This window comes from Coturnix japonica, chromosome 3, assembly GCF_001577835.2.
Source record: "Coturnix japonica isolate 7356 chromosome 3, Coturnix japonica 2.1, whole genome shotgun sequence".
NCBI classification, from domain to species: domain Eukaryota; kingdom Metazoa; phylum Chordata; class Aves; order Galliformes; family Phasianidae; genus Coturnix; species Coturnix japonica.
This window is the reverse complement of record NC_029518.1, coordinates 36,219,128-36,240,756: the sequence shown is the minus strand read 5'-3', so window position 1 is coordinate 36,240,756 and position 21,629 is coordinate 36,219,128. Positions and strand designations below refer to the sequence as shown.

Sequence of the window (21,629 nt, the reverse complement as noted above, 5' to 3'; positions counted from 1 at the left end):
ATGATTTCTTTAACAAACTAGATTATGCAGGTACAAGAAATGCCAAGATAAAGAACTAGAACTGGATGGCACAGTGAAACAGCAGATGAAACCAGAGTTTGTCAGCTGCGTATATTATGAAAAGTATAATAGGAGCAATGTAGGAGAATTAATTTCAGTTAACGGCAAGGATGTTACAGCTTTCTTTCCTTCCTTGCTCCACGATTTATTCTCTCAGTTAAAAATCGAAGACTCTCTTGGATCATAAATTCTGATCCATAATACATATCACTGCTTATATTTTGCAGTCCAATTTAAAACATGTTGTGAAGAATATTACACGGCTTATGGATGTCATTGTTGAGAAGACACCCTGCATTCTTCTCCGTGTCACTGCACTGTGTCTGTGCAGGAAATGTCAGTACATTTCATCTTAAAAGCAGGCTTTCTGTACTCATCTCAGTTTCCAGAGCCATTCAGAATGGACTCAAATGTTAGGTACTGCAGGCAGAGGCCAATTGGCTGATGTGTTTGTTGGACTACAGCACTGTAGGATAAGCTGTTTTGTAGTCGAGTCAGTTGGACTTGCTCTTCTGCTCCTTCTTTTTGGGTCCATGCGATGTCTTGCTTTTTTCATATGCAGAGATTTACTGTTGTGGGTTGCTGAGCGCCAGGAAGAGCGACTGTACAGGCCTACCTCCATCCATGCTGAACAACCCCGACACTCCCCAGTCCAGAGGACAATACAGAATAAGAATGAAGGGAAACATGTCCTTGATCTGCTGGTACAACAAAGGGCACTTCCGTTTTCTGACTAACGCCTATTCACCGGTTCAACAAGGTAAGCAATATTCCTGCTGCTCATGTGGAAAGTGCACATGCTTTAAGTGACGAGGCAAAATGAGTCATGGAGTTTGATTATAAGCCTGAACAAAGAGCTTGATCATAATATCCTAGAGAAATGATTGCAATAGTGATGACTGCCCTTTTGTGTCTTCTTACAGCTATTATATTTTCCTATTCAAAGGTTAAAAGCTTACTGCTAATGCAGCATCCTTTGACTGTACTGGTAAAGACTGCATCCTTTTAGGTATAAAGATGATATCTGTGCTGGTGGTCAGAGAAGGGGTGTGTTGTTGTATGGTGCTATACTAGTCGCATTTGCAACATGTCATGGGATTGCTGTTGTAGAAAAATTAATAAATGACATGATGTACTTAGAACTGAGTAGGTCCTACAATTAATGTATCTTATCCAGTAAAAACACAGTCACAAATGCCAGAAGCAAATTAAGGCTAATTGTTATGTTAAATTGATTTTAGCAGTTGATGAAAAGAAACAAAAACAGGTAACTTGAACGGTTCAAACGATGACAAAAAAGCTTCTTGATGACTAAAATCTTTTCCATTTCAGAAATACATAAATACTTTAAAGACCATTTAGAAACAATAAGAAGCGACACTTCAGCAATGCTTCCAGAGCCAGTCTCTGGAACAGTGCTGCCCCATGAGAGCAGACACAGTCAGGATTTGTGCTGCCTCCTGCATGCACTTTGTCAAGTGTGCTAGATGTGTAAGAGTTATCACTAAATGTCAAATAGTCTGTGCTAGCGTGGAGCTTGCAGTTGTAATGCATAAATGGTGCTGACAAGAGCTCATTAGAAAACTGTTCTCTTTGTGAAGGTCAGTTCTAATTGCCACTTTCAGAGAGGGGCCATGAGCAGGCTGGAGTTGGTGGTGGCCCTCCCAGGCAGCACACAGCAGTGTGAGTAGTTCTGTCTGTTAATGACTTTGGGCAGATTGTAGCATGAGCAGTATTGTAGGTTGCACGTGCAAGGTGGTTTAAGGCTCTTTGGTTAGGACTTGTGCATGTGTTGGGCAAGACCTGCACCATACAGTGCTCACCAAACGCCTGCTGGGACAGCCAAGATAGTTCAGGGTGAATCAGAGCAGAAAACCGAGAGGGCTTTTCAGAGCTATGCTGGGGAGAAGAGAGTCTCCGGTGAAGATCTGAGAACAGATGGAGGTTCAGCAGGAGGGTATGAGACCAGATTGCTTGCCTCTAATTTGGCATCTCTGAAGTCAGTGCAGTAAGAGTGGATGAAGGCAACTTGACCACCATAGTCTCTTCTAAATGATGGAAACACAGAGGAGGAAGAAATCTGTGTTCCTTGAGGTAAGCCTGAAGCACAGACCTCCTGAGCAAGTGTGTTAAATGGGAGAGGAGTAAGGAGTAAATGGGAGTGAAACCTACATGAAGCAGTCGGATAGAGACTGGAGCCTGCGGGATTAATTGACAGTAAACTGCATTTCCACACTGAGCATAAACATTAGTGGGAGTGGAGAGGCCATGAAAAGAAAACATAAAAAATGAGATGGACAGAGCAAAACCTAGCATGAGAATAGAGGTGAGTGGAGCTAATAGTGAGCTATGTATTGCAATTTAAAGGAAAGCAGGGAAGGTAAACCTTGCATATACCTTGAGGGCAAATCCCACCTAAGCCAGAGGCAATGGGAGAGCAGTTACTCTTGTCACAGTTACTCTTGTTACAGTTATCTGGATCCTGCTTTCCACGCATCTTAAGGGCTGTGTTCTAGAAATAACAAAAATCCTTTCCTATTATTTATTTATTTATTTATTTATTTATTTTAACAAAGCAAAACAGTGAAGGCAGCAACCTCACTTGCTGCACAGCAGGATGACCAGGAACTCAGGGAATCCTGGAATTTCTGGCCTGTGGAGGGAATGGGGAGCCTCAGGGTCCCTGGTGCTGTGTGGTGTTCCCAGCCTGCTGGAGACCATGAAAATAAATCATAGGGCGTTGATAGCATGCTGAATGCTTAAAAATATGCTTCAGGACAGGGAAGCTCTAGGATTATAACCTTAAATTTACACATATCCTTTGTGAGATTGAAATCATGGGGTTGTATTCAGGTCTGGTGAGAGGGATAGATGGAACGAGGGCAACCCCTTGAACTTAAATTAAGCCTCGTGCGAAGCTTCCTGTCTGCAGCTCTGAGAAAGCGCCGTAACAAATTTACATCCAGATCAAAAGTCGTGTGGCACTTGGAATGTGAAACAATCCAAACCTAAAGCTGACTCCAGCAGCTTGCACCAGAGCAGCAGGGCAGGCGCCGGCTGCAGCGCAGGCAGTGTGCTCCCCTGGGAGGCTGCCAAGGACTGAGCACAATGATACTGAGGGAGGACCAGGAGGGGAAATAACTCATTGGAGGTGCAGGTGAGTCAGCTTGCTTAGGGCCTCCTGCCACAGAGACTTTCAGCTAGGAATGACCCAACTCCAGCAGTTGCCTCCCTGGAGGGGCAGCCCTGTGGCTGCCTGGAGAAGGACGTAAAAATAATGTGCATATGAAGCTACTTAATGTTCTCAGTACTGAGGAACGTTGTGCAGAACATAATAGAAAGTGAGAGGGAGTGTGTGGTGCCCACATAGCTGCCGTCACAATGCATTGTTAAGGATTGTGAATACAAAGCAAATTGCAAAGGAAACAGAAATTCTCCAAAGGAAGAGAGGAGGGGGAGAAGAGAGGGGACATTTACACCCTGTTCTGGAGGAGAAGAGGTGAGAGTGTTGAATGTCTTAAAGGTGATATTGTTTTGGATTCCTGAAAAATCAGAATTTAAAAACCACAGATAAATTGCTGCATGGCTCAGCAGTAATGTGACATTTTGTATGTGTGACAAGTCTTGCTTCAAAATAGAGCCTGCCAGCTAGGACAGCACGGGGGGTTTGACAGAGATTATAGATGGAATGAGACTTCCAGCTGAAGGAATGAAATGGTAAAGTCTGCAGTCAAAAACGTGAGGAGCATTTTAGGGATGGCTGTAAAAGAGTTGGCGGAAGGAAGGAAATGGGAGTTTGAAGAAAGAAGCAGCCCAGGATCATATCTGTACTGAAACACTGCTGAGAAAGAATGCAGCCAAGCCTTTGCATCTCTAGAGTTGGAGAAAAACACTCTTATGCCCAGCAGGGAGTAGGGATCATCCCTAGACAGCTGTAGTCATGGAGGAAGAGGTGGCCCACGCCTTGTAGACCTGACTATCAAATGCTGAAGGAACCTGAAGCCAAAAATGAGGAAATGAGGGAACAGACTTAATAAGGTACTACAAGTTTACCCCATTCATCCTTCCCTTCTATAGACTGGAGTAACAAAGCAAAGAGCTGGGTCAGTTTCTTATGAGAGCATTGGGCTTGTAAATACTGTGGTAGCACTGGAAGAAGCCAGGAGAAAGACACACTGAATAAACTGAGGCAGTTCTTGTGTTTGGTTTGGTTTAGTTTGTGGGGTTTTTTTGCCAAGTAGCACCCACTGGAGTGGGGACACCCTGTTGCTCTTGGTATTCAGGGGCAGATCTGAAGAAGGGATGCATTTCACTGTTTAGGACTGTTAGAGCTCAAAGCAGGAAATATCAAGTCACAGCTCTAGAGCTGACCACAACTCACGGTGAACTTACAGGAGAGAGACTGATACACTATTGGTAGCGGGCTGCTATGTGACTAAGGTAGTGGGTTTTTACCTGAAATGCGGTGAGAACATTTGTCTCCCTAACACCTTGTCACCTCCAATTAAATATTGATTCATCTTCCTTTTTCCCTTGTTCAATGTATTATCAATGAAAAAAATTGGTCAAATTATCATCTGTGTTCCAGGTAACAGAGGGGCCACCTCCTGGTTTTGGGACAGAAACTAGCAAAATTTTATTTTATGATGCTCAGTGTATGTAAACTGTATCTTTCAATGGCCACACCTATCGTGGATTTAAAACTGTTATGTTTCTAATTGATGCAGGGGTTATAATTAAGAGAAAAAGCGGAGAAATTCCATGCCCTTTGGCTGTTGAAGCATTTGCTGCTCACCTTAGCTATATCTGCAAATACGACGACAAATACAGCAAGTAAGTGAGAATGGGTTGGGTGTGAGGGAGTTTATTTCTTCCAATCCTTCCCCATGGCTGGACTGAGTTCTCCATGTGGAACTGCAGCTGAGAGCACACTCCTGCTTTGACTTAATTCATTTCTGTCAAAACTCTTGTTCCAGTCAGAGATCAGAATCTGCCTCTGCACAGTGGTGAGAGCTGCATTGCTAGCCATGCTGTAGGGAATCTCTGCAGGAATACAGAGATGAATGAGCACTCATCATTAAGCACATTGCATTTTTTTACCGCTTCCTTTCACCTTCTGAATAATCTCGTAAGGCCTGCTAGTCTCCTTTTGGCTCTACCCACATACCTACCAGTCCAAAAAAAGAAAATTATGAGTCTCGTGTTCTTAGCTTCTTGAAAATGACTTGTAAGAGGAGCTGGGAAGATGAGCCAAGAGGCTGATGATGTTCTCGGCCACATCAAATTCAAGGCTAAATTGAGAATTCAGCAAAGGTCTCCAAGTCTCTCAGGACATCCCAGCTCTCCACTCCTATCAACAGGAGGTGATGATCTGTCTTGGTGATACTTGAGCCACCCTGAGCCAAAAGATGCTGAGCTGTGAATACAGAGCCAATCCAGGTGAACTGGGAGAGCAGAGTACAGGTGTTTGTGCTCCTGGATTCCTTTTGGTGTGCTCATTGCTAGCTCTTAGTGGAACAGAGAAACAAAGACAGATAAGAACAGCAGCAGGGAAGCTTGGCAGTGGGAGTAGCAGTGAGGTGCAGATGATTTCATGAGCTAAATACTGAGGAGAAAAAGCAGCAGAGATTTTCTAAGTTAATCTGAGGGAAGTAGCAAGAATTTGGTGTGTGGAAAGCAGCACAAAGAAAGAGATGAGGTAGTAGATTTAAAAAAAAAAAATAAAGAAAATGGAAAACTGGAAAATCTTATGACTGAAGAGAATGTTCTGGTAGTCCTAGAATTAGTCAGAACCTAAATATAAGGTTGTCAGTCTGTCCTAGTTCTCTCGCCTTATGGAGAGGAGGTGCTCTGTCTCTGCCTCCATATCCTCCCACATACTGTTGACAACAGCTGAAATAATTTTTCTCTTACAATTGAAATAACTGAGAGGAGAGGCATCAGCAGTCTTCCCTAAACTGGTGACAGGTGACAGGAAGAGGGGAAATGGCCTCAAGTTGTGCCAAGGTAAGTTTAGGTTGGACTTTAGGAAACACTTCTTTACAGAAAGGGTAGTTAGGTACTGGAATAGGCTGCCCAGGGAGGTGGTTGAATCGCCATCCCTGGATGTGTTTAAGAGCTGTTTGGATGTGGTGCTCAGGGATATGATTTAGCAGAAGGTTGTTAGAGTTAGGGTACTATGGTTAAGCTGTGGTTGGACTTGATGATCTTTAAGGCCTTTTCCAACCTGGGTAATTCTATGATTCTAACAGGCCTGAGTCTTTTCTTTTAGTTACAGTCTTAAGGGATTTAGACCAGTGGCTTCCAGCACTTGGGCGTTTATCACATGCAAGCTCTAGGAGTATAGCATCAGTTTTTTTTGCTGTGTGCAGAGGTGAATGCCGCTAAGTTTTATTTCTAATAGAAAGAGACAGGAAACTAACTGTAAATGATTTCAAATACAAAGTACAGAATTCTTGAAGATCATACTTGCACTTGGCAGTAAGTACTGGTCCTGCTTCCATTTTGCATAATCCTCTCCTAGGGTTATTTCTTGCCTTTCAGATGAAAGTGATGGCTGAATACTGTTCATTTATTTGTTTGTTGCCTTTTCTCTTGGCTTCGTAGGTATTTTATTTCCCACAAGCCGAACAAGACCTGGCAGCAAGTATTCTGGTTTGCCATCAGCATTGCTATAAACAATGCCTACATCCTCTACAAAATGTCAGAGGCCTACCACGTGACGAGGTATAGCCGCGCACAGTTTGGTGAAAGACTTGTAAAGGAGCTTCTGGGCTTGGAAGACACCTCACCCTCCCATTGATGTAATGTTCTTGGTGGCATAGGCAAGAGGTAGAAGGTAAGCGGAAGAAAATACCACACCTGGAACAGCAAAGGAAGGAACTTCTGACACCACCAGTGCTGTCCTTATCCAAAAACACCAAGTGATGCCACTAGAGAGGTGGAAACTTTGTTCCTAGTAGCAGCTGGATGTGTAAACGTTCCGCAGAAAGTGCCACAAGAAACGCTGACACAGAATTGCATATGCGAATGCCCTGTGGGTATCTGTACACCAGAAATGAACTTAAATTAGTTGTCTCTCAATGCTATTCATTAAACAGGGTCATCTTGTGAAGTCCTGCTTGGGCTCAGTGCTTGCCACGAGCTGAGATAGCTCAGCAGGCCCAGGTGGGCATTGCATAGAACTCTGTACCTTATTTGGAGTTACTCAATTCTGGTACAAGTAGTGTTAAGTCTGTACCGTGGGCTGTGGTTGAGAGTGCCAACCACCTTGTAGGAATCGCTGCTGTCCTCACAGTGTGCTAAAAGAAGCAGTTCCAAGACATGAACCCCATATAGGCATGTTGACAAACAAAAACTTTAAGGCAGGCAGCCAGGAACTGAGAATTGGTCAAGACTATTTTCTTTCTCTTTTTTCTTTCCAAAGCATAAGGCAATTTGATCCCCCATAGAACACAGCAAGATTAGAAGAAACCAAATACATGAGTACATTTAAAATAGAAAAACATGATAGATTCATTTTTTTTAAACTAAGATGAAACATTTTATACATGAACAGTGAGTGAATTACTACTGCCTCACATCTCAACTGCCACAGTTGGTATACAGGTCAGAAATAAGAACATAAGTCATATTTTTTCTTGATTTCAGCTGTCTTGTATGTTGCTTTAAAGTCTAACCTAATGGACTGTTAAGTGGATAACAAAAACAATTTGTTTAATTTCCTTTCATAAGTGTCAAGGCTTTTCAGTCCATTTTGGAACTTCATTTTGGCACACAGTTGGCAGGAAGAAAATAATCCACAAATAGCTGTGTGTTTCGCATTATCACTGCGGGATGTTCTGTAGGAATTCTTCTCACTAGAACAAAGGGCTTGTTGCAGTAGCTGTAATTAAGCAGATTACTTGTTTGTCAAAATAACATAGTGTTGTGTTTTGCAAAAAGAAAGAAGTCCAGTTACAGACAGAAGTTAAACATCACTAAAACAGAGCAAGCCCAATGAGTTCACCTGGTCTGAGTCACACTGTAGAGGACAAGCATTGTCACATGCTGGTGCCTGTGGCTGAGTGGCTGCAGTTTGGCGTTGGTGGAATCTGAAGGCAGTAAAGCTTTGGGAAGCAGTGGAGAGAGAGGGAAACTTGGCTGAAACAGGAGAGAATTGATATGGAGGTGAAATACTGCCCTGCTCTCTACACGTTATTGATTTCAGTCCAGAACTCAATCACCAAAAAACCCTTCTGTATTCTAAAGGTTAGCAGTGATGGAAACAGACAGGATTGTATTAACCTACAGGACATAAACCACATTGCTTTAGGGACCGACTGATTTTTGGTCTCCAAGCTTAGCATTTCCTGAGAAGTTTTACGAAAGAATGACTTGGGCTGATTTAAGAGGAATGGAGCAATCGATTGATGTAATGATCAGTATAAACCTCACCAGTTTATATAAAGGGTCATGAACATGAATTTCAGAGCTCTCTGATTTCAATTGCTGTGACCATCAGAGATGCCAGAGCACTGCAAATGCCCAATGTGCAAATCAGCAGGGGCTGGTAAATCACTGACTGGCCCAAAGAGAATCCATGCACTGACAGCTTTCTGTTTCCACCAACACCTTGATTTTTGGAGTAAGCTTAGACAGATCTCACCTGGTTGCAGGGAAAGTAAAGGGACAGCCAACACTTCGGTGGTTCTGCTTGCAGTACAACCTGGAAACTACCCCACCTGTCCTGCTCTGCCTGCCAGCCTCAAGATGAGTGACAAACTGCAGGTTTATTAAGCGCCTGTTTTCACTTCTCAGTCCACAGCATCTCCATCCTGGAAAAGAGAATAGTGGAGGTTACAACTGTGTAGGTTACAACTGGAAGCCTCAGAGGCTCAAGAGGAAGGGGAGGGTTTGTACCACTGTAAGTCCTTGGTAATGCTGGGCTATGGAGGACCCTGAGGATGAGTTCAAATCTCCTTGTCCCAGCAGGGAATGGAGATGATCCTTCTGCAGACTGAATGTGTGGCGTGGCTGGGTCTTTCCAGTCTTAATATCCTGGCGGGGGTGAGGCTAACACAAAACATAGAAAACAAACGTCCAGCCCTCAGTTTCCATTTCTTAAGAGACTCCACAGAGATACCTGAAGGCAAACAGCGTTATTGTTGCAAGCTCTTTGCTCAGGCAATGCCAGCTTTCATTGTGACAGGATGCATGGTGACAACTCCATTATGCCCTGTAAGTTTATATGGCAGTCAGAGTTAGGATCATAAGGGAAAGGTGTGGCAGGAACTCTGCAGGTCAAATGTTGCATGAACAGTAGCTGCTGTGAGCCCAGCTTCCTTTCATTCCCCTGCTAGACCAGAGCATTTGCAAGATGCTGATGCCCCCAGCAGCAACAGAGAGGCTGGCAGGGCTTCCTAGGAGCTGCTTTGTGTGTCCGAGGAGCAAGCGCAGCACTCTCCAGCTATGTCCTAAGCCCCTTCAGCTAGAGCTGGAGCTCTTTGCAAATTGTTACATCATTTCCGTGTATGCTTGAAGGCCTGGATCTATGCCTTCCCATTTAGAAAATGCCTTTTCTTTTTCAGGTGTCAGTAGGTCCAAGGCTTTGGAACATTGAGTTTTTCTACTAATTTACGTTGTTAATTATGTGGATTACTTGAGCTAAAATGACGAGGTCCTCGCTTTTTGCCTCAGGGACTGGGTCCTGAGTAGTTTTCCCTAGAATTGGTGTTGATGGGGGATTACACAGTGGCTGACTATTACAGGGAAGATGCTTTAGTCTCCTTTTGCAAAGGAGAAAAATTTAAACAAAATTATAGCTTTGCAATGAATTTCATTTTCTTAGCCTTAATCATCTTTCATCATTTTGAACTGGTGCCCAAAGCATGCACAAACATTCCATAAGTAAGCAAAAATATTTATATATATTTATATGTACAAAATGTTTGAATTTTGGCTCTGAAAGCCAACAAGCAGAACCCACCAAAGCATAGTTTATACCCACGGATAACTGTTCCACCTTATCTCCTCCATCTGCTGACTTGGAGTGGATAGGGTTGAGGGAAGTTAGGATTTCTCCTTGTTGAAAAAGCATCTTGCACTTTCTTTAAGTTACTATTAAAAACAAAACAAAAAACAGCAAAGTAATTAAGGAAGAAATTGAATGAGATTATAAAGTAAAAGTTTGCTTCTCGCAGCTTAGAATCTGTAGCATTTCCTTTACTGCAAACTGGCTGACTCAGATTTGGTTTTCCCACCTACCTGTAACACTAAAGCTTCTCCCTAGGTAAAGGGGAAAAAAAATGGTTTAGTCTCAAAGTAGTGCAAGGATGCTAGTTGTACTGTGCGCGTGTATGTTAATTGTGCAACGGCTTGTGAAATGACACCACGTTTTTCTGTCTTGGTTTTTTTTGTATCCTTGAGACAATCTGGGTAAGAGACCTTTCAGGTGAGAAGGTCTCTTAAGGTCTCTTACAGCAGTGGCTAAATACAGTTGAAATGCCAACCAGGTCGCAGAGGAACTTCTGTACATTTTTCTAGGAAAGAGGGTTTGAAGCTGAAGTAGACGCGGGAGCAGGAAGGCTCGTGTCTCTCCTGCTGAACTGAATGTTAATTCGCATGGACTTCTGAACATGATTTAAGTATGGTATGCAAACTCTGTTCCAGAGTACGAAGACCATCAGTGAGACATACTGACCACCTTCTATGCACAGTGCTTCTTTCGAGAAATCTCTGTCCTGCCACGATCCATACTTGGAAAGCATTTCTTTCCTAGTGCATAATATAACAATATGACAAGAGCTCAGAAGCCACCATGAAACGGTTTCCACTGCTGTTGTCTTAGTTGAAAAACGCTCCAAGGGCTTGCAGAAACTCTGCCATTTTTTACTTCAGCCCATTTGTGCACTTGACACTATGGCACAATTTAAAGTCACCTCTTTGCTGTTTTCAACTTCTTTTCTCTGGCCCCAGCTCTTCTTCATTTACAGTGACATCCCAGTGCCACTAATAGGGTACAACTTTGTTTTCTTCAGAAAAATACATTTACCCATTTCCAGACTGGCATGAAAGAGAGCAACTCCAAGCCCTTTCATCACCTTCAGCTGTGCTTCTGTGGTTGTGGCTTTTTATTTTTGCTGAAGGGATATATATATATTTTTCCTTCTAGCATTTAGCAGACTGCCTTGAGCTGGTGGGTAAGTCCTCGACCGGCTTTGTGTCTTGCATGTCTCGGTATCCACTGGCCCTGTGGCTGATTTCAGTGATGAGCAGAGGTTTATGCTGCAGTGATAGCTCTGTGTGCCTACCTCTTGGAAAGTGCTCTTACGACGGCGGTAGTCATCAGACACCATTATCCCTTCTTATAGGAGCTTTCCCCTTCATAATCAGTGAGGCACAGCAGAGATAAATGCGTGATGAAACTGTAAAACAGGGCTTGCACTCTTGCTGATTAAGTCCATGTTCTGCATTTTCAGCAACTTCATTCTTTGTCAGATCTGCTTTTCCAGACTAAAACTGGGAGCAGGACAGACATCATCCTGCTCTGCAGCAAGAGCTGTGGGAGCACAGCACTAGTTCTTTGTATATATAGGCCTATATGAGTCAAAACCAAATTGTGCTGAAGGTAAGAGAAAGCTCAATAAAACAGAGCAGCCCAACCTGCAAGGGGAGCAGGAAGCAGGGAAATAAACACAGAATCCAAAGCTCTGCTGTAGACCAGACATCAGTGCAAAATTCAGAGAAATAATTACTGAGGCAGTCTTGAGGAAAGTACAAAGTCTTCCATCCATCCCTGCTGTGGAATTTACCACAGCAATTTCTGATTGCTATGATTGGTGTGAGATTGTCTGTTAAACATGAATACATCTCAGTCCGGTTGAGAAAAGCATGTAAGTGTCAAAAAAACGTTCCTAATGTTTTGAAAGGTGAGAAACTTCAGCTTCAAAACATTTATGTATTTGGCCTTCATATTAACTAGGCTATTTTGCACAGAGCAAGAATCCATCTCGGCTGTAAGCCTGTTGCCAATGCTACTCAGTATATATTTCCTCTTGTAAAGGCTCTTCCCAAACCTGCCTTGCTTTCCAGAAGCATCACGAACTCAAACTGGAACGGCCCTTATGTGGTCATTTCACTGTTGGGGAACAGCTGAGAAATATCCACGCTTCCACACAAAAACTCTAAATTCTTCCACAATTTAGCCCTGAAGGACTTCCCTGGCCAACAATGCCTTTGGAGCTCATCTCAATCATGCCCCCAGCTCTTGGTCAGTTCACCACCTAGAAGAAGTGACAACACAGAGTTGGCCTTTCCATTTCCTTCTGTAGTATTGCTTCAACTGATCCTTCCTGACATTCTGAAAATCACAGATGGAACAGGGTATCGTTTCTGAAGCCTTTAGTAATTGCTAAATTTAGTCATTTAGTCACTGTGAAGGTGTTCCTGTTTTGCCCCATTAGTGCTGCCCCACCAGGTTTCACGTGGGCCCAAGAGATTTCGGCATCACCTCCCCACTGCTCCCATTGGAATGGCTGTGACAGCTCTCAGCACTGTCCAAGATATTACGTTTTGTTTTTCTTGTCAGTGGTTTGGTTTTCTTTTTCCTTTCTCTCTTTTTTTTTTCCCCCTCACCTTTTATTTAAACCCTTCATACTTACCAGTCTGATAGGGCTGGTGAGCAGCTGTTAGGTATCACTGAAAGGCCTTACGTGGTAAATCCCTTTTGTATCACTCTTCTGAAGTAATGACTGCTAGCATTAGATGTCAAAGTGGTCCACGCCATGTGTAATGCAAAAATTCTATCCGTGAAAACATTACTCTGCAAAAGTGCTCATTTGATGTAACTGCAACAATCCTGGAACGCTTGGGGAATCTGGATGGAGAACCTAATGGGAAGGGACCATGGCACCGTGCTGTAGGGCTGGGACATTCAGGATCCAATAGGATAAGCAGAGAGAGGCAAAATGAGTGCCCAAACATCTCTGTTCATTAGAATCAAAAAGCCTGCAAATACTTCTACTCTTCAAGAATTAAAGAATGCTCTGGATTTCAAACAGAGCGCTCAATTTCACTTATTACCAAAAAAACCTAGAAACAATGAAGAAGAGCCCAGTACACTGTAGGTTCATCTGTCCAGAGCCTCAACCCTCTCGGTGTCAAAGTCACGATGTAGTCCTTTTTCTTCAATTAATCTGTGCCAAGGTGTGTGCAAAGCGTGTTGAACTGTTTGCATCTCTTTGTGAAACCAAGTTACTCAGTTGATAGAAAACAAATTACAGGTCTCACACTTACTTTCGCAGCCTGGATTTTTCCTCTGTTTATAAGCCAAATGTTTGCCTGGCATTTCAGTACAGAAGTTAAAAATAACTTCACCCTGTGTTCTGAAGAGAGATCAGGGGCAACCAAAGATTTTTGCCACAGGTGAGGCTAATTAGTGCAATGAAGAGGCAGAGGGAATAGAAGAGGTGGGCATGCAGAGAGGAGCCAGGTGATCCCTTCTAACTTATCTGTCAGCATGTGCACTCCCCTTCCCCTGCTGCCCTGAGTCCAAAAGAAAAGGCTGATGTTTGATACGACCACTCTGCACAGCCACTCCACGCCTTTGCTTACACTGTGCACATCGGTAGTCACAGAGCAAGGAGTGTGAGGGAGGGAGGCTGAGGGGGTGCTGTAGGAAGAGATGGGAGCAATGGGAATTCTGGAAAAGGAATCTCCCCATCCCCATCTCATTCTAATTTCTATTTAAAATGTTAAAGCGACGTTCCATCTATTGCGGCAACTGCACCAAACGCAAAGGTTGGCCTCAGCGGTCAGAACGCTTTCAAAACAGCTCCTTCGGGCTGCGCTCACATCAGCGATCGCAATTCTGTTGCAAAGGTCCATATTCCTAACAATTCCAGAGATTTCTGCTGCAGATGTAAATTCCAGAGGTGAAGCATACGCTGCAATCGCTTTCTTTCCTTTTTTCATTTCTCCGAGCAGTTTTCTAACAGCCACGTCTTTCGGGGAAATGCATGTGTGTGAGCTCTTCGCAGAGCCATCCACAGCTGTGTTTCTGCATGGGGACAGGGAACTACTTTTGTGACACCAGTTTTGTTCTACACAAAGGCACGCTTGCAATAAATTTTTACAAGTTTTGTACACCATGAGCTAAATTCTGAGTTCCAAAAACAAAATGTGAAGTGTGGCAACAATAACAAAATGGATTTATAGTATCACTCTGATATCTTGTCATGTGAATTTATTTCTTCAACGATGTTTGTTTACAATCAGCAACTTTGAAATACAGTCAGAATATATTACCCATTGCTTTTCTGCCTCGTTCTTTTCTAGAATAGCTTTGGCAATTTGTGTAGGTGAAAGGACCTGGGGAAAATACCCACAGATAAATTACGCATCCTCACTCTCAGACTGTTATAGACTGAAAACCTGACACCTTTACCCAGACACTGAGTACAAATACATGTTCTTCTGAAAGAACTGAGTGTAGACAGAGCCCCAGGCCCCCAGCACAGGCTGCACACAGAAAGGGAGCGGCCCTGCTGCCCTCAACACCCTGGGCATTGCCTCTTGCTGCTGTGACCCTGCCTTGCCAATCTTTATCTGCACCACCAGTAGTACCCACTGGAACCATCACCCACATGCCAAGTGTGTGGCACTTGCAGAAAAAGCTAAACGCACATCACATGGTTGATACCCCAATCCACAAAGGAAGCAGAAACCATGCAAGAGAAAACTTCAGTGAGGCCACAGTATCTCTTTGCTAGCAACTGAAGATGAGATTTCCCCCATGCCATGTGCCTGTGTCCCCCACAAGGACCAGGCTGTCTAGTGTGTGTGGCTCAGCACTCACCTCTTGCTGGGATGTATCAGGTGCCTGCTGTACCTTTCAGCTTGCTCATGGTGCATTTCTTCCAAGCAACCAGTATTTTCCATGGGAAGAAGTTTAGTTTGCATCTAAATTGTCCAAAGAAAAATACGGATTTTTAGTGAACGTAGAACATGACCAAAGGCAACTGGCAGTGCATGCCTTGACCTTAGCTACTTAACATCACCATGGACCCAGCCTCTATTATGTGGCTGTTTTTCTCAAGTTGTTCCCCCTACTATCAATAAGGGAAGGGGAAGAGAGTCTGGTGTGCTCAGCAGCTCTTGTGGTAGAAGTGCTCCCAGCACTGTGCTCACCGGTCCCTGGATGCGCCGTGACCTGAGCTGACGCTGTGTGTAATCAGGCTGTCATCGGAGCCGCGAGCAGCAGCACGAGTCATCTTCAGCACGCTAATTGAATGACACAGGGAATTTAATTTGTGGAATTATGAAACCCAGGATCTGATTAACACCGAGACACATACACATGTGTAACCTCAGCGCTGTCACTTAAAACAATGGCACCCATTCAGATCAGGCCAAGGCCTTGCAGTAACTCAATCTCCCATTAAATTATTCTCAGCGGAATTTGCAATTAGTAATTCCAGCAACATAGTCTTTCTTAATTAAGCCAAACTTAGCATTCCATTTTGCAGTGCTTTCTAATACCCTGCTCAACTTGCCCCTGTATCCCCAGAGAGATGCAGAGTGAAAGAGGTGCCAAGTCACAGGCATTGCATATTGCCCAGGCACCGCTACAGCCCCTTCATCCAAGGCTCAGAAAATCACTTGACATGCATTAATGAACTGCATCTCATCAGACCCCTACAAAGCAAAGTCATCCCCGTTCTGCACAGCCCATCTCCATGTTCTGGTTTCCTCTGATTACAGAGCAGGACAGATGCACAGCCAGCAACAGTTTCATCTTTGGCAATGAGGGTTTAAGAAAGGAAAAGGGTGATGAAAATTGAGGAGCTCAGTGATGTGAGACCCTGGGGTCAGCATGAAAAAAAACAGTTCCAACACAGGAGGGCCCTTATGGGGGCACCTCTGCCTATCTTTGCCCCAGTGTATTCCAGCATCCCTACCTTCACAATTTTTCTCATTTATATTTTCAATTCTTGGGGGGCTGGATTTCAAGCTTAAATGAAGAGTTAGATATTCCTTCTGCCAGATTGGAACTGGCCAAGAAGAACAAGGCAGAATCACAGCATGTCATTGTCATTTGAGGAAAGAGTGAAGGAAAACACTGATCTCTTTTAGACAGAAACACAATATTTAAAATAAATAACAAGAAAAAGTTGTCAAGCTTCCAGCAGCCAGACAGAGTTTCCAAATAACACTCTGTCTGTGAGGGAATACAGGGAGGTGGGAAACCTTCCTTTAATTTGCTGCAACATCTGCAGCCAGCCATGCCAGAATAATTTCACAAGCTGGAGAGGTGCGTTGCCTGTTAGTTTGTCTATACCCTAAAGCCTTTTAACACAAACTGCTGGAGATAAAGTCAAACAGGAATTAATGTACCTGTACATGCATCGTCACTTGACATCCCAATTCCTATTCTACTATTAATGTAGGGCAGACAGGGCTCTGCTCAAAAAAGCACTTTCAAAGATGCCACTCACAGCAGAAACCCACAGTTACTATCCTTGCAGACAACAGATAACATCAAGCATTTTCTAAATCAAATACAGATGGTGACCCACAGCCAGAGCCATTAAATAACTGCAAGTCAGGTTCAACAAACAGATTAAAATATGAGAGGCTCTAGCACTTTTAATCAAGAAAATGTGTTGCTGTAGCCAGGAGCTGGACAAAAGCATCTCTGATGCATCTGAAAGGCACTCCAGTTGGACTCAGACCAGTCACTAAACCTTCATATTCCCTTTAGGGTCAGGGCTAGCACAGTAAGCAGCTACCAGGCAGTTAGTTACATGTCGCACATATCCAGCAGCACTCTCTCTTGACTGTGGTGACAGCAGTCAGTTTCAAGCCGTTGTGCACTACAGTAGTTTTAGAAGCTGCTTTCACATTGCATAAAGTACACCTGCCCTCAACTTGTCCTGGAGGAACTGCGTCCATCCTGAATGTAGGCACCTCAGAGGATGCAGCAGGAGCCAGCACCAGCTTTCTATTGCTTGTGCAACTCTCCTACATGCCCTGACTGTTGCCTATCCCTTTTGCTACTTTTGGCCTCTGCAAAGAATAGCCAAATTGCTCTGTTGCTGCCCCCAAAGGAAGAAAACTAGAACAGAATTTTTACCTTGCCATTTATTTTCTAGTAACAAGGATTTATTTATAATGTTGTTAGGTTGGTTGTTTCAAGGCAGCAGTGCCCTTTTGCAGCTGACAGGCTCTCCGGCAACGACAGCCTCACAGCAGCCCCTGGGACTGCATTGCCTGAGGTACTTAACCCAGTTTCTCATTTCGTTAACAAAAACCAACACTGATTTGCTGCTGTTGCTGTGCTGTGTGGCCCTGCACAAAGGCTGAAGCACCCCAGAGGGCATCTCTCCCTCCGGAGCAATACCAGAGCTCTGCTGAGGAAGGCCCAGTCTCTACCCGGTGCAGGGGGGGGCATCAGAGTACCACCTCACGTACCAGGCCCTTATCAGCCCCTTGTCTGCACACAGGCTCAGCTCATCAGCCCTGTCTGGGTCCCCAGGAGACATCTGGCAAGTGCTGGCTGCTGTGTGCCTTCACACAGGCCTTGAGATCCATGGGGTGCTCCCAAAATGGAGCCGTGCCACCTGAGCTGGGATCTGGCTGAGGATCGCCACTAACTGCACAGCAGCAGCTGGAAAGATACAGGACAAGCATTTGGCACAGAGGCCAGAAGTTAATTAAAACAACAAAAACAAACCAAGGAGAGGAGCCTGCATGCAGCACAGCTCATCAGTCAGGTCAGGTAGAACGTGTGCCTGGTGCATGCGTCAAACCCAGCTCCCCGTGGTGAGCTCGCTTCTACCTTTCCACCTCCTCAGGGCTAATTTAAGAGCTGTTCTTCGCAGCCCATAATCGTGGTGAGAAAAATCAAATTCTGTTCTGCCAAGAGGAGGAAACCGGAACACGGGAAGCAGCAGGGAACTTGTCCTGCTGCCATCTCTGGCTTTCCTCAGGAAGCTCGTGCTCCAGGCGCTGACTCAGAGAGCTGAGCTGCCTGGGCACAACAAAGTCCTCCCCGTGAGAGGGGCCAAAGGTTCAGGCACAGTCAGAGCACAGCGAGCTGCCTCGGGGGGCCCAGCAGTCAGCTTTCACCTGGGCTTGGACACATCCCTGTGTCACCCTGTGAAATTAGCTCTAATTTTGCCCCACCACCTCCCCTTGCAGCCCATTCCTGAGCCTCACCAATCTTTCTGAGAAGAAATTTTCCCTAATATCCAACATGAACTTCCTCTGGCACAATTTAAAGCCATTACCTCTCATCCTATCCTACCACTAACCTATCTTCAGCCAAGACTCCCTTTTTGTTCCAGGTAAGGATATCGAGAAATGCATACAAGCCTCTCTCCAAGCACTGCTGATAAAGGTCCAAATTCAGATGCACAGCAAAGATCATTGCATTCATGCTAGTGGAAAATTCCATGGCATGTTTTCAGTAGTCCATAAAACTTTGTTTTCTTCAGAAACCGATCCTCTGGGACTGTGCAATGAGGAGACACCTGAATGTCAAAGATACTGTCTACCCAAGATGCTATTGAAAATGCTGCCTTCCCTCTCTCGCATTTTATGCATGATGTTAAACAGATGACTTTGCAGGTAAACTGTGGCAAAAGAAAGCTATGTGAAACAAGAGCTGGAGATGGGATGCTCTACAGAGCACGTTAGATACCAGCTGCTCAGTTCTTATTCCTCTGTTCGATCAGCACAGCCACCCTGCCCGTTCCTGGAGATGCACTCACATGCTGCTCTCTGTGCATCCACACATTTGTCCAGCTGTGACACAATAGCATTTTGGTTATTGCTTGCACATGCACACACAAACCTGCCCTATTGCCTGAAGGTGGAACATTGATTTATACCACTGTGCTGGATTTCTGGAAGTCAAGGAAGTTCTGCCATCCCCTTAGTATCATTGATTCAGAGCTTCTCAGAACACACTAAAACCCTCTGTCTCTATTACCAATTCCAAAGTACAACATGAGTGGTCAGCATTGGTGGGCATCTGACAGGTAACAGCTGTAAGGATCTAATTCTACTTCTGCTGGAGCAGGAGGACAGTCATTCCTCATCACCCCTCCATCTGCACAGAGAACAGCAGCTGGAGCAAAACATCATGACCTGCAAAGCCTGTTTGCTGCTGGGCTCTGCCTGTAAGGGCATGAGCTGAGAGATGACAGGATCAGACTCCAGAAGCTCCAATACAACGGAGTAGTTTGGGTGCAGACAGAAGAAACTTGGACCCTCGTTTCCTTTAAATAACGTGAGCATGGCAGTAAACATAGGTGTTTCCTACTTCAAGATCTCTTTTAATTAAAACAACGTCATGCATCTGCTGGGTAGAAATAACCAACTGAAATCAAACAGGCCCCTCTTCCTGCAGCAGGGGAGCATATTATTGCTCTCTATGCAAGAAATCAAATCCAGTTCAAAGGGTATTTTGCACCCATTCATCCAACAACCTCTTGGAGGGGCGTACAGAGAGAACATCTGTGCACTGACTTAATTCCCAATTTTTCAGCTTGATTACTGGCAGAGCTTAAAATAGCTGCTGGATGATAAGTTGTAAATAAAATGTGCAGTCTAACAAGAGATACAACTCCAACATTTCTGCTCATTCTGTAATCACAGCCTATTATCCCAGACTGTATTTTTTAGTGGCTTCTATTCACTTGAAGTCATTCTGTACAGGAATAAGCCTCTCGTTAGAGCAGTCTGTAATTATTGGTATGAAATATTTCACTGTAGTTCAGTTTGGATGAGAGCGATGCATGCAACTGGATCACGCTAATCTATAGCATATCTATGTTTAATATAAATACAAGTAGAGCAGTGTAGACTTTATCCACATATAAAAATGTAACTTAAAATTAACTAAGGTTATGGCTGTCCTATTTCAGGCAGGATTTGGACAGCAATTTACAGGATCCACCTCAACTAAGACAACCACCCTTATCTCAAGCGGTTTAGCATTATAATCTCTCACAGATCACAGAATGACCAAGGTTGGAAAGGACCTCAAGGATCATGAAGCTCCAACCCCCCTGCCTGGCAGGGCCACCAAACATACACATTTACTAGATCAGGTTGCCCAGGGCCCCGTCCAACCTGGTCTTGAACACCTCCAAGGACAGGGCAGCTACATACAGTCAGGGATCCCCTTGAAAATCATGTATTTAAAATACACTTTATTTAAACATGAAGAAAAAAAGATGTAACGTCCCCTTGTAAAAACGGTATAAATATCTGCCTGTGAGCACAGTGATAGGCAAACAGAAAATCCATGCATACAGACAGGTGAAAAAGCATGACCTGACATTCCAGACAGGAAGTTACAGCAGATGAGAAACTTTGATATATATTTGGAAATAAGGCAAAGGAAACAATGACGTTTTAGTCAGAAGAAACGCAGAAATTGCTGGACAGTTCATATTCTTACATTAAGCAACTTACTAGGAAAAGCACCCACAGAAAAAGCTTAAGGCTCTACAGAGACATGAGACAGACTTCCGCATTTATCACTGGATTAGATTGCAAAGGTACTACCCTCAGAACCATAACTGCTTCTTAGCATTACCTGTCAGCTCAGAGGTGTCAAAAGGCATTTAAGATGGAGAACCCTCATTTGAATTCTCAAATACAATCTGTAAATACAAGATGTTTTCTTCTGTTTACTGTAGTTTGACAGGGCAATTTTATTTTCTCCAACCATAAATATTAATCAGTGGTCTATTTTCTTGATAGAAAATTCAATTTAGGTTTCATTTAAACTTTCTCAGAGGTGCCAACCAGTCACCTACCTCCAGCACGCAGAGAGCTTACACCAAACAATTCTCCTTTCCTTCCATACAGCTTGATAGGCAAAAATCCTCCCCCGTTGGTACAATTAAAGCAATTGGGCCATTGTGACACTTCATTTGAAAGCTCTCTAAACTACACCTGTGAGGAAAAATTCTTTTTTATAAAGGAGTCTTTTTTAGTTTTGTTTCTGACCACATTTCAGATCTTGCTTCAAGACCACCACAGACACCTGAATTACCACCCAGCATACAAAAGAAGAAATCTCTGATTAAGCACAGAGAGAAATGTAGAATCACAGAATCATTAAGATCGGAGAATACCTTTAAGATCATTTAGTCCGACTGTCAGCCCATCCCCACCATGCCCACTAACCACATCCCTCAGTGCCACATCCACACGGTTCTTGAACACATCTAGGGGTGGTGACTGCACTGTCTCCCTGGGCAGCCTGTGCCAATGCCTCACCACTATCCCAGAGAATAAATTTTAATTAATATCCAACCCAAACCTCTACCGTCTCAACTTGAGGCTGTTACCTCTCATCCTATCATTGTTACCCGGGAGAAAAGGCTGACCTCCACCTCACCACAGCTTCCTTTCAGGGAGTTGTAGAGAGCAATAAGGTCTCCCCTGAGTCTCTTCTTCTCCAGATTAAATAATCCCAGATCTCTCAGCCACTCCCCATAAGACCCCTCACCATCTTTGCTGCCCTTCTTTGGGTACACTTCACGGTGTGAGCAGATGAGGACAGGCACGCC

General features: G+C 44.0%; 1 protein-coding gene and 1 long non-coding RNA gene across 2 annotated transcripts in view; one reads left to right on the top strand and one right to left on the bottom strand.

The window, feature by feature from the left end:
- Positions 1-10,178, top strand: part of PGBD5 (piggyBac transposable element derived 5) — a 56,309-nt gene extending 46,131 nt beyond the window's left edge. Inside the window, exons 5-7 of the mRNA XM_015857913.2 lie at positions 623-820; positions 4,788-4,893; positions 6,667-10,178. Coding sequence (XP_015713399.1) covers positions 623-820; positions 4,788-4,893; positions 6,667-6,862 — 500 coding nt within the window. The 3' untranslated portion in view covers positions 6,863-10,178. The remainder of the gene's footprint in view (positions 1-622; positions 821-4,787; positions 4,894-6,666) is intronic.
- Positions 7,588-21,504, bottom strand: LOC116653107. The gene is made up of 2 exons (XR_004306469.1): positions 20,871-21,504; positions 7,588-15,000 (listed from the first exon to the last, which is right to left on the bottom strand). It is a non-coding gene; the product is annotated as an uncharacterized LOC116653107 (long non-coding RNA).
- Positions 21,505-21,629: the final 125 nt, after the last annotated feature.